The 16,232-nt window shown below is 44.9% G+C and overlaps 1 protein-coding gene across 1 annotated transcript in view; it reads right to left on the reverse strand.

Moving 5' to 3' along the window:
* Nucleotides 1-2,417: 2,417 nt before the first annotated feature.
* The window catches only part of UNC5CL (unc-5 family C-terminal like), a 30,430-nt gene continuing 16,615 nt past the window's right edge, over nt 2,418-16,232 (reverse strand). The window contains exons 2-9 of the mRNA XM_043962332.1: nt 15,745-16,215; nt 12,543-12,843; nt 9,096-9,358; nt 7,562-7,663; nt 7,170-7,240; nt 6,027-6,127; nt 5,724-5,837; nt 2,418-3,183 (exon numbers count right to left, since the gene is read on the reverse strand). Coding sequence (XP_043818267.1) covers nt 2,946-3,183; nt 5,724-5,837; nt 6,027-6,127; nt 7,170-7,240; nt 7,562-7,663; nt 9,096-9,358; nt 12,543-12,843; nt 15,745-16,141 — 1,587 coding nt within the window. The 5' untranslated portion in view covers nt 16,142-16,215 and the 3' untranslated portion in view covers nt 2,418-2,945. The remainder of the gene's footprint in view (nt 3,184-5,723; nt 5,838-6,026; nt 6,128-7,169; nt 7,241-7,561; nt 7,664-9,095; nt 9,359-12,542; nt 12,844-15,744; nt 16,216-16,232) is intronic.

Raw genomic sequence — 16,232 nt, forward strand, 5'->3', positions numbered from 1 at the left:
ATTTATTAGCTAATTTAATCCTCACAAAAACCCTATGAGGTGGGTGCTATTATTCCAAATTTGCAGATGAGGAAACTAAGAGATTAAGTGACTTGGCCAGGGTCACACAGTTTATTAGTGTCAAGAGGCAAGACATGAAATCAGGTCTGACTCTGCCACACCCTGCTTTGTCTCTCCCCCACCATCTAACTGTGCAAGTATGGATCCTCTAAGGCTAAACCTCAAAGGCCCTCTTACTGTACAGTGACTCCACCAGGCTCCCACGCCTCTCTTCCAGAGCACTTCAGAACCTGCTTTGGAGCTTCAGGGTGAGCTCAGGGGGATCTCAACCTTCTCTCAAACACTCCCAGAGGATCCACTTAGTGACCTCAGCAAGATCATGAAAAGAGAATTTGATTCAGAAAACTGAGGAAACATGTATGGAAATGCTTTGACTGGCTTGGAGAATTGGGGGGCTGGCAGCCAGGGAAGGAGAAGGATGGAGTCTCAGCCTTCCTTGGGCATCTTGCCTAGCTTCTCCCTGGAAGGTGGTTTGTGATTTTTCTTTTTCAGTCATCACCTCTTCTTCCCTTCCCTGCCTTCCTCTCTGGAAATTTAATCAACCATATTCTATGATAATAATCAGTCATAGAGAGGGTGGAGGAACAAACACTGAGTAATAGCTGATTCTGGTAGGTGGTAAAGCAAAGGGTCTACCCTTTCTAAAGGAGAGGAGCTGATAAGAGTTTATAAATCTCTGTGTACCCAACAATGACCCAAACAGACTCCGGGAGTGGCAAAGAAGCTGCTCCTCACTTCTCAGGGAGATCTCCATATAGAGAGAAAGGGAAGGAAAGAGAGATTGATTTTTCTTGAAGGACATCACCAGAGTAGCAAAGAATTTTTATACTTCCAATTTTGCTCCACGTAAGGTAAAAATACTCCCATGCAAATTAATCTGTCCAACAAAATGTAGTCCAAACACCTAGGTGGGCTTGAAAGTCTCTGGCAGGACAGCCCTGTGACATGACTCTTGATTGGCTGAGAGACTTCTGAGAAAAAAGAGAAAAGGGAATGAAGGAAAAAGGCAGACTTTGAATGATGACTAAGGGAATCCCAGAGCCATAAGCCTGTGGGAAGGAACCTGCAACCCAAAACATCCCTTGGTTCCCAGCCCCTAAATCCCCAGAGACTGCTAAGAGCTGACTACTCCAGTGTAATGGTCTTCTGTCCAGGCGAGCTGAGATTTCTTCTTACTCCTGAGTTGCTGAGCCCCTATATTCTTGTATGTTTCTGTCACCTAAACTAATCTATATGGCTTCCCCTTCCTGTTTTACTGTTTACTTTGCTAAATATGTTTATTCCATATTTGTGATTAACTTCTGTGGAATAAAAGTTAGGTGGAGAGAGGAAGCTAAGTCTGCTGAGGTTACCTTAACTGTTACTCTCCAGGTCTTGGGGGAAACTACTTCCCCCCTGGAACAAAGAGAGAAAATGGCTTTTGTTCTTACCCTCCCTCACCCCCTCAAAAAAAGAATCTCACCTCTAGACTTCAAAAGTCTTATAGGTAATGACTAGATGTGATTTCTAGGCGCAGATGAGTTCCTGGTTCCCACAAAGGTGGAACTTTAATCTCCCCAAACCTTGGGGATAGGGCATTCCACTTCAATCTGTATATTCATTTTACAAATGGGCTGCCCAATTCTACTTTACACAGTACCACATTTGATGTGAAAACTTTATTTCATTCAAGTACAAAGAAAAGCCAAACTATTTGTTACCAGATAGATACTTTGCCTGTCCTTGGCCAACTCAGCACCCGTTAGGATGTAAAAATTACCAGTACTAGATTGGACTCATTCCATAGGCAGAGATATATCTTTTTATCCTACCCTTTTTTCTTTTTCTTTTTTTTAGTGAGGCAATTGGGGTTAAGTGACTTGCCCAGGGTCACACAGCTAGTAAGTATTAAGTGTCTGAGGCCAGATTTGAACTCAGGTCTTCCTGAATCCAAGGCCAGTGCTCTATCCACTGCTCCCCCTAGCTGCCCCCTTTCCCCCTGTTCTCAGCCTGCCCCATGCCTTTTCAAAGCCTGGCTCAAATCCCACCTCCTCCAGGAAGCCTTCATGGACCACTTCATCCCTCACTAACTAGTCCTCATATTGCAGAGTATTAATTGTCTGCACCCTTGGTGTTTGCTGTGGTGCTAATCCTGTTAGCTTCACCACCTCAACTAAAATCATGAGCTCCGGAAGGGCAGAGACTTATTTTTCTATTTTTATTACGTGCCATGACAGTGCCTGGAACAATGTTGAATAGATAGTAAATACTGAAAAAATGCCATTGCTTGCAGTCCTCTCAAAAGGCCATCGCCTGGACCAGTTCTATAAACTCTTCAGATCTCAGTTTCTGCAAAATGGTAGAGTAGGATGAGGTGATCTCGAAGGTGCCTTCCACCCCTAATAGTCCAGGGGCCAATGAGGCTTGGAGGATTCTGAGCAGGCTTGCATTACCTGCACCCTGCTGCTGAGGAGGAGATAAAGTCAGCAGAGAAGAACTTGGTCATGCCAGAAAGGATCTTTATGCCCCGTTTGTTGTTGGTCCCTCCGATCCTTCCCTGAGTTTGGTGGTTATCTATCCAGAGACGATGAAATGTAAGGTGAGGGGTAGGGTACAAGGAGGGTGCCTTTCCCTGCTTCTACTTTGCAGACCTCTGCTGGGGCCAGTAGGCAGTCAGCAAGTGACTATGAAAGGGCTGGTACCTCCTGCCAAGACTGTACTGGTGCTAGCCCCAGGCCCAACCCATTGGTGGCAGACGTCTCACTTACTCCATCATGTCCAAAGGAAAAACTGCCCAGGTGTCCAACCTAAAGCCCCTGGAGAAGGAGAACCTGGAAGCAGAGCCCCTTCCCTAGCCTTGCCCAGCCCTGCTAGCCTTGGGGAGGTGATGCAGCTACCACCTCAGCTCAAAGTTTCACATCCAGCTCCAGGTCTTCATTGTCCCAGGTTTTGTGGGCTATGACAGGAGAACCTGTCATTGTTGGAGTCTGGGCCTGATTGCTGTTAAGGTAAACTTGGATGGCCGAGGCACAGTCCAGCCGCTCCATGGAAGTCATGAGGTAGTGAAGCTCCTGGAGGCTCCCATTCTGCTCCTCAAAGAGCTCCAGGACAGCAGCTGCTGGGCTTCGCTGGCAAGACAGGAACCTGCCAAGGAGAACAGGAGTCAGGGAAATGCCGGGAGAAGGTTTCAAGTCTTGATCCCAGTCCCTTGTTCTTCCTCTCTCTATTCCTTCTCAAAGAAGTGAGTGTCTCCCAGATTTAACTCTGTGCTGATGCTATAGTGGAATCCTACCTCTGACACTATCTGTGTGACCCTGGGCAAGTCACTTAACCCCTCAAGGCCTCAGTTTCCTCATCTATAATATGACATTTCACCCTTTGAGCTAGTGTCATAGAGTGGAAGAGACGCTGGACTGGCAGTCAAGAGAACTGGGACATAAACCAGAGTCTGCCACTGAGTAGCTGTGTGACTTTGGACAAGTCACATCTCTTCTCTGGTCTTTGTTTTCCCTCAGTTTCCCATTCTGTAAAATGAGGGCTATTACCTATAATTCCTCCAAATATCCTTCCAGTTCTAAAATTCTATTATTATATTAAATATTATAACAGCTAACATTTACATAGCACATTGCTAAACCCTTCATGAATATTATCTCGTTTGATCCTCATAACAAACCTGGGAGGTAGGTGCTATAACCACCCCCATTTTACAGATGAGGAAACAAAGGCACAGCAAGGTTGCATGACTTAAACAGCTAGTAAGTGTCCAAGGCTAGATTTGAATTCAGATCCTTCTGAATCTAAGCCCAGCAGTGCTCTATCCACTGGCCACCTATCTGCCTCTTGTATCTATTCCTTCTCCATTCCCACTGCCACAACATTGGTCCAGATCCTCAGGTGATCACATAGAATTGAAAGGGACCATAAAAATTTGTCTAAACCAATTCCCTCATTTTATGGATGAAGGCCAAAGATGGGGAGTGACTTTTCCAAGGTTACAAAGATAATGGCTGGACTATTATAGTGATTTCCCTGTCTTTCTCAGTTCCTTCAAAAGAGCCATCAGATAGACTACGAAAAGTCATTTTTTTAGGAAAACTACTTCCTAAATATATATATATATATATATATATATATATTTTTTTTTTTCATTATATCACTCTCTTGCTCACATTCCTCAATGGTTCCCTATTTTACTACTAGATCAAGTCTTCTGTCTGGAATTCAATAGCATCATGATCCCCAACTGTGCCTTAATGTTTTTTTTCTTTTCTAGGACTGGTCTCATCACTGTCCTTACATATGCCAGGTTCATCCTGACTTCAATTCTTTTGTTTGTACTGCTTATCTAATGTAATGTGGTAAGTGGAGGAATGGACTTTGAGTCAGGATTTGAACCCAGGGCTCTACTGCCTCAGACACTTACTAGCTAGACTATCACATATAAGTCACCTAAACTCTAAGAGTCTCAGTTTCCCATCTGTAAAATGGGGAAAATGATAACCATAGCACCCACATTATGGGCTGCTGTGAGGATGTCCTGAGAGAACATAAGACTTATGAAGAACTTTCACATGGACGATATGAATGTTATCACCCATGTTCAAGACCTCATTCAAGCACCTCTCCCTGAGGACTTGAGTTTACAATGTTCTCTTGACTCTTTGACCTTGCAGTATGATTATGAGTAGGCCCTTGTGATTTAGCACTTAATTCTTCTGTGTATTTGGTTTTGTTTTTTTTTGTTGTTGGTTTTGTTTTTTTGTTTTTTTGTTTTGGTTTGTTTTGGGTTTTTTGCAGGGCAGTGAGGGTTAAATGACTTTCCCAGGGTCACACAGCTAGTAAGTGTCAAGTTTCTGAGGCCAGATTTGAACTCAGGTCCTCCTGAATCCAGGACCAGTGCTCTATCCACTGTGCCACCTAGCTGCCCCCTCTTCTGTGTATCAGAATTGGAAGAGATGATCTGGGGACTGTCTCATCCAACTCTGACCATAGAGCCTATAAATGAGGGTTCTTGCTCATAAACTGTCTCATTCCTAGAAAAGAAATGCCCTCAACCTGGACCTGGAACTCAACTGTCACCCCAATTTGATTATAAGTTCCCAGAGGACAGGGCCATTGTGTGTGTGTGTGTGTGTGTGTGTGTGTGTTTGTATGCACATGTGCTGTGTATGTATACTGTGTATATATGTGTATATGTATGTATATATAATATCATATATTATATCATATATATATAAATGAGTCATTGGATGTATGTGTATGTGTATTCAAAGACCCACAGATCTAGAGCTAAAAGGAACTACAGAAGCCAAATAACCCCAACCTTTCATTTTATGGTTGAGGAAATTGAGACCCAAGGAGCTTAAGTAATTTGTCAGAGCTGGCATTTAAATCCAGATTCTCTTACCCCAGAGTCAGTATTCTCCCCTCTGAACACACTGCCTCAAAGGTGCCTGGCCCAAGGATGAATGTGTTAGATGCTCAATTCAGCTTTGGGGATTGGCGAACTGATTTGCTCTTTCGTGGAGAAGGTGGGTAGATAGGGGAAAGGAGGGGAAACATCAGTGACCTATCAAGCCTCCATGTGCTGTGCCTACACTCCAGGTATGTTCCATCCTGCCCCAGCTACGTCCTCATTTTCATTCCTAGATGCCAACCTGCTTCCACAGCCTTTACTCTACCTGATCTTCATGCCACACAGCCCTAGATGGGATGCCAGCTTGCGCCAGTCATTGCCTGTGATACTGTTTGGCTCCAGTAGCATCTGCAGCTGTTCAAAGAGCTCTGGAGGTAGCCTGAGGGAACAAGACATTAAGTGGTTGGTGGTGCGGGATGGGGAAAAAACCTAGATCAAGTTGTTGGCTTCTTCTCCATAATTATCCCAGCACTTCTCCTCATTGCTCCTGGAGAAGTTTTAAGGGCTAGGCTAAGACAGGGGCCCCAAACTGGCATCCTGTCTATTTCCCACCAATCTCCTGCCTCACCTGTTGCATGGGGCAGGTCGGGAGACTGGAGGTGGCACTGCCCAGCATTCCTCCTCTGATGCCTGAAACCGTAGGATTTCCATGTACTTGGTCTCCAAGCCCTGTGTCAGGAAAGGGATAGAAAACATGGGGAAACAGGACTTAGAAATCTTGATGAAGAACCTCCTGATAGAACACCCTGATAGAATTCCCATGCTCATTCCTCCCTTTCCCCAGTTCTGGTGCCACTATGCCAAAAGAGGCAAGCAGCTCCAAACCTCTTCCCCTGTGCTTTCTTCTTCCTAGGACATTGGGCATGTAGGGGAGAGGAGGATCCTCTGAGAGCTGGAAGGTCCTCAAGTTTGTTCATTGCCCATATATGGTGTGAAAGACAAGCCCGATATGTAGACCTCAAGAAACCAAGGAAAGAATCAAGTGGGAGCCAGTGAATGAAAGTCTGAGGGAAGGGAACTCAAATTCCTTTCTCTCTCTCTCTCTCTCTCTCTCTCTCTCTCTCACACACACACACACACACACACACACACACACACACACACACACACCCCTCCATCCCCTGTCTCAAGGTGCTCTTAGGACAATCGCTAACATCCTCCCTGCTTTTTCCTGATTATTCCTATTTCCCACTCACATACAGATTAAACTCCTGGCTGAGGTCCTAACCAATTTAAAAAATGTAGAAACTCATACCATTATGTCTGATGGACTTAGAGGCCCCTCAAAATGTGAGGCCCTACACTACACCTTGTTTAGCTTGGCTTAAAATCTGGCCCTGCTCCCACTCACTTAACATCTTCTGTCAAAATCCCACTCAGTGTTTCTAATAGCTACTACCATTGTGTCTCCCCAATCTCTTCACACTCTTTATTCTGAAGATGAGCAATATCTTCCCCTTGACTTAAAAAGTCAACCTGGAAAGGAAGTGTAATCCCACCCTATGGCTTGGTAGGGGTAATTAAATGTTTTACGAATTCTCTTGCTGGTCTTCAGGGCTTGTGGACAAGAAATCATTAAAGGACTTTATCTCCATTTGCTTAATTATGTTAACAAAACCATATTCACTCTGCCCTCTATTTCCTCAAATCCCTTAGTCCCATAGGTTTCCCATTTCCTTTTCCCTGACAACACTATTTCCCTGGTACTCACATTCTGGAAGGTGTGCATAGTGACAATAATCTCATTGGTCAATGCTGAATTATCTTCATCCTCACTGGTTCCTAAGGGAACAGAGGAAGCAACAGGTAAGGAAATTGATAGGGCCAAAGTGAGTGAATGAGAAGGTTAGCAGAAGACCCTACCTTCCTTACCCTCCCTACCCTCCTCTAGTCTTGCTCTCCACCTCCCAGGAGGACTGGGTTCTGAAGGGTTTCTTCTAGGGACCTGGGGACGAAGAGAATGCATGGGCCTGTCTATTTTTCTGCCTTACAAAGTCCTGTTGTTTTTCTCTGCTGTTACAATGGGGCTTCTTGGGGGCTTCCAGATCCTTTCACTGCTACTAGAAATGATGAAGAAGAAAAAGAGATGGGCTCTTGGATTACCTGCTTTTTTCCTGAAGCAAAAGGAGCGGAAGGGGCACTTTCCATGCCAGATGTGAAGGTAGGGTACCATCTGGCAGCTGCTGTCATCCACATTTTCCCAGCCTGGGTTTGGGGATGCAGAGGAGAGCAGGTCACTCTGTGGGGAAGGGTCGAGATGGGAAGAAGGACATGTGTACCTGTATGCACACATACACACACACACACACACACACACACACACACACACACACACACACATACACATACACATACACACACGCATACAGAGCCAGTTGACCCCTATATCATTCTTTTGTAACGATTTGAATGACGCCACCTGCTGGAGACTTACTGTAGAAGAGCTCCACCCATGAGGTGAAGGTCTTTGTGGGCAAGAATATGTGTCTTCTTTGGCTTCAGGAAGTGACATTTGCTAGTGGGAGGCAGAAGGGGGAGCCTGGCACTCTGACTGGGGCTTTTTCCTGAGGACTCTGGTGGAGAAGGGAGCTAGAAATGCGCTCTCTCTTTAATAGATAGATGAATGTAGGCCTTTCTTTCTCTACCAAATTCTTATTCTCCTTAATAAATGCTTAAAAGTCTAACTCTTGCTAAAGCTTATAATATATTGGCAACCACTCATTAGATTTTAGACAGTCTAGCTAGAATTTTAGCCCTTAACACTTTTCAAGCTGATCCTTCCAATTTCTTTTTCACCAAAGTCAAGAGAAATAATGAGGGGAGACAGTAGCAGGGAGAAGTAGGTAAAATTCAGTGACAACTAAGAACAAAGGTTGGTTGGACCTTCTTGAAGTTGCTACCTTCTAAGAGTCAGAAGTATATCCTGGAAATGAAGGTTCCCATCAGGGGTTCCCATCAGGGGGGTTTTCATGCCCCAAAATCAGATTTCCTTATAACAGACCTCTTTGCCCTAGACCCCCTCTTTTGGGGGCAAAAGGGGAATGAGGGAGTCAGGAGGCAACATATACTCATCTCTCTCCTGGTCTCTCTAGCTCTCCTCCAGTGTCTACCCCTCTATCTCCACAGTCCCATGAATCAGTCTCCCTACTTCCACCCCACACTTAGTATCCACAGTACCCTCAAAGGAGCATAGAACTGAGAGGTTCTCTAATAATGTAACACGACAATCTTAGTGATAATCTAATCTAGCCCCTTCATTTTACAGAGGGAACCTGAGAAAGGTAAACCAGCTTGCCCAAGGTCACAGTGTTAGTAAGTAGCAGAGTCAGTATCAGAACCCTGGGACCTTAAGTTTGAATCCAGAGCACTTTATACTATCCCAGGGCATGGGGCAGCTAGGTGGTGCAGTGGATAAAGCACCAGCCCTGGATTCAGGAGGACCTGAGTTCAGATCCAGCCTCAGATACTTGATACTAGTTGTGTAACCCGGTGCAAGTCACTTAACCCTCATTGCAGCACTGCAAAAAAAAAAAAAAAAAATTAAATATACTATTCCAGGGCTGCCTCCCTCACTGGCTCCCCCTGTCTGTGCTGTCTGGCTTCACATCACTGCCCTCTTCTTTCTGTCCCACTTTACCTTCAGAGATATACTTGAGCTTCAGATACTGGTCCCCCCGAGTCCCCATGAAGTCAAAGAGTTGGCAGGGCCCACGGAGGCGCCCACCATAGGGCTCTTCATTGGTCACTGCCCACTGCAGGGCACAAGGTGTGTTGTTGAGGAAGTAGACACGCAGCTGCAGGTGTGACTGTCCTGGTACCAAGGCTGAGCAGAATACAGCTAGCTGCAACCACTTTCGGGCATCATGCACATTGGGAGCCTCCAGCACACAGGTGTAGAGACTAAAGAGGAAAGGGAAAATATGGTTACATCTTTGTTGCTACCTTGGATAGCAGTGGCCATGGAGGGGCTGGGTGGGGGGAGGTGAGGAGGAGTGTTGGGGACAGGTGAAGAAGTGGGCATCTGTGACAAGGGATGCTGGCAAAAGATCATAGGCTGGAGGCAGCAAATCTCAGACCTAACTCCAATTGGTGAAAGAAACAAAGAGATTGGTGGAATTGTCTCTGGATATGGAATCTACATTGAAAGTTTGAGGCCCACATCAGCCACTAAATAGTCATGTGACCTCGAAAAGAAACTCAACCTCAATTTCCTCTTCTGTAATGTGATGGGGTTAGACTATATGATCTCTAAGGTCATTTCCAGATCTAGTATTCTGCACTTGTCATAGAGTTCCACCCTGCCATGGCTGTGAATGTTGGGAAAGAATGGGAAAAAGGAAATGAGGTGCTGAGGAGACCAAAGAGGAAAAGTGAGGGTCAGGAATGACAGTGCTAGAGAGGAGTAATTCATGAACATCTGGAAGTCAGTTCATCCATATGGTGAGGGGAGGGACATGTACACATAGCTAATCCCTTCAGCAAGGTGGAGAACAACAGCACTAGGTCACTATGTTGATTAGAAGGTGACAAAAGGGAGAGAAGGAGGAACCAGAGAGAGAATAAGTCAGGCAAAGAGGGGTGAGGAGGTAGATACTTCTGGACAGAAAGACAGAAAGATTAGAAACAGGGGAAAGACAGAACCAGGAAAACAGGACAGATAAGGATGAGAGATGGGGGATGGGCGAGCACATAGGGAGGGATTGTGGGCATAAATAGGCAAAAGCCAAATATATTAATCTATTTGATAATTAGAGTCAACTAAAAAATCAGCATTGCTTTAATGAATCAACACTGAATTATGAGTTATTTTCTATAATGGCAATAGTTAATCATGTTAACACAACAAGCAAGTCACCAGAGAGTTAGTGCGACACAGCAGCATTGGGCTTGGAATCAGAAGACAAATGGGTTTGAATTCCAACTAACTGTGTAACTACAGACAACTTGTTCAACCTTTCTGAGCTTGTTTCCTCATCTGTAAAATGAGAATAATTCCTGTGTCATTCACCTCACACTGCTATTTGAGAACCAAATGGGATAACAGATGTTTTAAAGGGCTTTCTAGAACCTTAGAACACAATATAAATGCCATTTATGTTTGTAAATAATAACTACAAGCAAATATGGATAATCTATGTTTTATAATAAATGCACATATATTATATAGATTCATGTTATATATTCTGTTGTTGTTCTTCATTCTCTTCATTCTCAAAGAGTAACAAAATGACATTACTATGTGGGAGGCAACTCTTTGACTTCATTGTGTCCAACTGTGAGTGATCAGAACAACATGAGCTCAGAAAGCTCTATCACAGGTCAAGTACAAAATAGTCCATATGAACATTTGGAGTGGAGATGTCTCTAAATGTGCACATCTTGTGTTTCTTTTGAGCTATTGCAATTCTGCTTTGCTCATAGAGCATAATTCCTTCTTTGATACCAATGCATGATTCTGGGTATTCCTGGGCCAGCATCTCCCATTTCTTACAATTGATTCCCAAGTTCTTCAGAGAGACCTTGAAAATGTCCTTGTATCACTTCTTCTGACCTCCATGTGAGCTCTTCCTTTGTATAAGTTCTCCATAAAATAATCTTTTAGGCAAACATATTTTTGGCATTCAGATAACAGGACCAGCCCATTGGAGTTGCACTCTCTGTAGTAGAGTTTGAATGCTTGGCATTTCAGCTCAAGAAAGGACCTCAGTGTCTAGTACTTGATCACTATCTTCAGAATCTTCCTAAGACAATTCAAAAGGAAGCAATTCTGTTTCCTGGAATGGCGCTGGTACACTGTCCAGGTTTCACAAGCATACAACAATGAGGCCAGCACAACGGCTCTGTAGACCTTCAGTTTGGTAGATCTACCTACCAAATACCTCTTCTCTCCATACTTTTCTTTGGAGCCTCCCAAGTACTGAGCTAGCTCTGGCAATGCATGGGTAAACCTTATCTTTTATATGGATATCCCTGGGAAGTATACTGCCAAGATAAGTGAATATATCCACAGCATTCACATTTTTTCCATTTGCTTTATCTGATGGTTCCCCACAGAGATGGTATAGTGATGGCTGGTGAAGAACCTCTGTTTTCTAGGTGCTAATTGTTAGGCCAAAATTAGGCAGCAGAAAATGATCCATACTTTGTGGCATCTCAGCCTCAAAGGTTACATCGAATGCAAACAAAATCTGCAAACAAAAAGTCACACACCAACTCTCCCTCCACTTTAGCCTTGACTTGTAGCTTTTTCAAGTTAAATAATGTACTGTCAGTGCAGTAGCTGCTCTTCATGCCGTTTTCATCCTCAGTGAAGATTTCCGACAACATGACAGAAAACACCATGTTAAAAAGCATGGGAGCAAGCACACAACCCTGCTTCACTCCACTGGTAAGCGGAAAAGCATAAAGGTATTGCCCATTATTCAGAACCCAGGCAAGCATGCCATCATGACACTGACATCTAATACTGATGAACTTCTCTGATACCCTCATGACGGACAATATCAAAGGTCTTGGTCAGATCAACAAATGTAGTGTACAGACCTGCTTCTGGAATTTCTTCTGAAGTTGTTGGGCTAATCGGTCACCTAGAAAATGGTCATCTACCCAAGAGCCAGTGTGACTTCAGAAAAGGCAGAGGAATGGCTAATGTGTTTGCTGCTCAACTGCTCCAGGAGAAATACCGGGAGTAGAACAGAGGTCTGTACACAACATTCATCCATCTGACCAAGGCCTTGGATATTGTAAATTGTTGGGACCTGTGGAAAATTATCCTCAGCACTTAGCACAATGCCTGGTACATGGTAGACACCTAATAAATGTCTATTGAGTGGCTGATCCGTATTAGAGAATAAATCTTTATAAGTTCAAATTCTGAATCTATCAATAGTTTATCCTAACCTCTCCCTTCTCCAAACTTATACCAAAAGTCATCCTTCAGAACTAAAGTTTAATAGCAAAAAAGAACACTAAGACTTTTAGGATACTGTCTATTGAATTGCGCTGGCCAAATTGTGGGGGGTAGAGTTGATTTGGGGGGGGGGAGGAAATGCAGGGAATAGATAGAGCAGATGACCAGCCCTACCTGAAGTGGGAGATGGGGATTCTGCACTCATCCCTTGAAGTGTGAGCCCCAGGCTCTCCCAGTGGCTTCCATATCTTGGCATCTAGCAGGGGAGTGTTGCTGGAATAGGTACGGGCATCGCTGGGATTCTGGGCACAGTGTTTGAAGGTAAGAGTGCAGGGCTTCAGGAAGGAGGCTCCGTGGGGGTTGCAGGCCACGACAGGGCTCACCAAGGCCTGGCTACTCAACAGTGATGGGGCATCAGACAGGTCCCACACCAGGGCCAGGGACACCCGCTCCCGGCGTCCCAGAGCTACTGCACCTAGGAAAAGGAATGTATGGAGGAGAAGAATCAGGCAAGGGCAGAATCAGAGGGCAAAGTTAAAGGCAGATGGAATCAAGGTGGGGCTCAGTTACACCAGTAGTTAAGAAGCCAGGCAACAGGCAGCTAGGTGTCGCAGTGGATAGAGCACCGGCCCTGGAGTCAGGAGGACCTGAGTTCAAATCTAGACTCAGACACTTAATACTTACTAGCTGTGTGACCCTGGGCAAGTCACTTAACCCCAATTGCCCTGCAAAAAACAACAACAAAAAAAAAAAAAAAAAAAGAAGCCAAGCAACAACAGTAGGAAAATGGGTGTATATGAGCCCAGGTTCATGTGTGTGTACATGCATGTGCTGGGGGAGAGGAGGTATCAGCGATGATGATGATGATGATGATGATGATGATGATGATGGTGGTAATGATGGTGATGATGGTGGTGATGATGATGGTGATGATGGTGGTGATGGTGATGGTGATGATGGTGATGATGGTGGTGATGGTGATGGTGGTGGTGATGATGGTGGTGATGGTGATGGTGGTGGTGGTGGTGATGGTGGTGGTGGTGGTGATGATGATGGTGGTGGTGGTGGTGGTGGTGGTGATGGTGGTGGTGATGATGATGGTGATGATGATGATGAGCAGCTAGCATTTGTATAGAGCTTTAAAGTTTACAACACCCTTTACAAACATTTATGTCATTTTATCCTCATAACAACCCTGGAAGGCAAGTGTTATTGTTATCTTCATTTTAGAAACGAGGATACTGAGGCAGAGGTTAAATGACATAGCTAGCAAGTGTCTGAGGCTAGATTCAAACTCAGGAAAACAACTGAGAAGTAGATGATATTATTATCCCCTTTTTACAAACAAGGAAACTGATACACAGAGAGAGTAAGTGACTTACCCAAGGTCACATAGCTAGTAGACATCTCTCATATACTCCCATGGATTGAATGATCATTTCTAAGTAGATCATTTCTATCTACTTATCTAGCCTTAACCTCTCTCCAGTCTCACATCTCCAACTGCCTATTGGACATCTCAAGTTAGATGTCCCATAAATACCTTAAACTCAAAATATCCAAAACTGAACTCGGTAGCTCTCCCCCAAACCCTCCCCACCTCTCCAAATTTCCCTATTACTGTCAACCAGGCTCACAGCCTAGGTATCACCCTCAATTCCTCACTCTCTCTCACTTTCCCTTATCTAATCAGTTGCTAAGCCCCCTTCTCTCCTCTGACACTGCTACAACTTTGTTGTAGGCCTTTATCACCTCACATCTTGACCATTGTAAGAACCTGCTGATCAGCCTTCCTGCCACAAGCCTCTCCCCACCACAGCCTGTCCTCCACTTATCTGTCAAAGTGATCTTCCTAAAGAGCAAGTCTGGGCAGCTAGGTGGCACAATGGAAAAAGTACCAGCCCTGGGGTCAGGAATACCTGAGTTCAAATGTGGCCTAAGACATTTGACACTTACTAGCTGTGTGACCCTGGGCAAGTCACTTAACACTCATTGCCCCACACATTTAAGAAAAAAAAAAAAAAGAGCAAGTCTGATCAGATCTCCCCCACTATACAATAAATTCCGGTGGCTCCCTATCACCTCCAGGCTCAAATATAATATCCTCTGTCTGGCATTCAAAGCCCTTTATAATCTACCCCTCACTACCTTTCCAATCTTTTTATATCTGACATTCCCCCACCTAATCTTTGATTCAATGATATGGCTGTTCCTCCAACAAGTCCCTCCTCTTGGCTCTGAGCATTTTCATTAACTATCCCCCACATCTGGAATTCTCTCTCTCCTCATCTCTGCCTCCTGCCTTCCTCCAAGTCCCAGCAAAAATTTCATTTTCTACAGGAAGTCTTTCTCAATCCATCTTAATTCTAATACCTCCCCCCTATTCATTATCTTCAATTTATCCTGCATATAGTTTGTCTGCACATCGTTCTTGACATGTTTTCTCCTCTATTAGATTGTGAACTTGTGAGCAGGGACCGACTTTGCCCTTTCTTCATATCCTTAGTGTTTAAGCATGGTACCTGGTATGTAATAGGCACTTAATAAATGTTTGTTGACTGATTGACTGACTGACTGACTGACTGATTGACTTCCTAACTTCAAAACTGTGCTCCATCCACTGTGCCACCCAGTTACCTATGGTCTGGAAGAAAGAACACTGGGCTGATCTCAGAAGATTTAGGTTTACACTAGGGTTCTAACACTCTGCCCTTCACCAGGTGTGTGACTTTGAGCAAGTCTCTTGCCCATTTTTTAAGCCTGTTTCCTCCTCTGTACAATGAACAGGTTGAAATAGAGAATTGATAATAATAGTATTAACTATCATTTATATAGTGCTTCAAAGTTTGCAGAACACTGTCCAGACATAATCTCACCAGAGCCTCACAATGACCCCATAAGGTTTTACAATGCCGTTTTACAGATGGGAAACCTGGGGCAAACAGAGGTTAAATGATTTGCCAGAGACCCCACAGCCAATAACTCCCTGAGATGGGATTTGAACCCAAATCTTCCAGATTCCAATTCCAGCACTCTGTCCACCAGGCCACACTACTTCTTCAGATGACCTCTAAGGTCTCTTCCAGGTCAAACATCCTATGTTTCTGTGGGCATCAGGAGATAGGGACAGGCTAAAGGGACAACATGGCCGGGGGTAGTAGTTAGTGTTGGAAGATGCATAGCGGGAAATGGGGTAGGAAGAATAGCAAGGGGTGGTGTCCAGTATAGCCAAAGCTTATCAGTCAACTCGTTCCATCCCCAAGGGAGGTAAGAGGCAAAGTGAAAGCCAAGAAGGGAAACCAAGAGAGGGCAGAGAAAGGAGAAGAGAAAAGAACAGAGCAGAGCCAGTATTCCAGGGTAGGCATGGGTCCCTTACCTGGTGGGATGAACAGAGAGATGCCCATGTCCTTGAGCAGCAGACAGCCCCCCTGGTGATCCACATTACGCCACGCAAACACCAAGAGCTTGTTCAGCAGTTGTCGGACCACAGTTCGGCCCTCAGCAGGGGTGTGCAGCTCCTGGTAGAAGTTGGCCATCTCTGTCAGGGTGGCTGGTGGACACTGCCTTGGAGCATCATCCTCCGGAAAGGAGAAGGGCTCAGGGACTGGTTCCTTTGAGGCCCGTGGGGCCTCTGACCTCCCTTGGTGCCTGCTGGGGGGGCAGATCCAGCGAAGGCACTGGACTAGCAGGAGCACAGTGGCCACAGGTACCCCCACCAGCAGGAGGAGCTGGAGGGGCAAGCTTTGCTGGATGAAGCTCCCAAGAAAACACATCAGCACAGCCAATCAGTGAGTATCAGCTCTCCTGCACCCCTATAGAGGAAAGGAGGTTGGCAGGAGCCAAGGGCCTGTTGGCAGAGAGAAG

Source organism: Dromiciops gliroides, chromosome 4 (genome assembly GCF_019393635.1).
Source record: "Dromiciops gliroides isolate mDroGli1 chromosome 4, mDroGli1.pri, whole genome shotgun sequence".
NCBI lineage: Eukaryota > Metazoa > Chordata > Mammalia > Microbiotheria > Microbiotheriidae > Dromiciops > Dromiciops gliroides.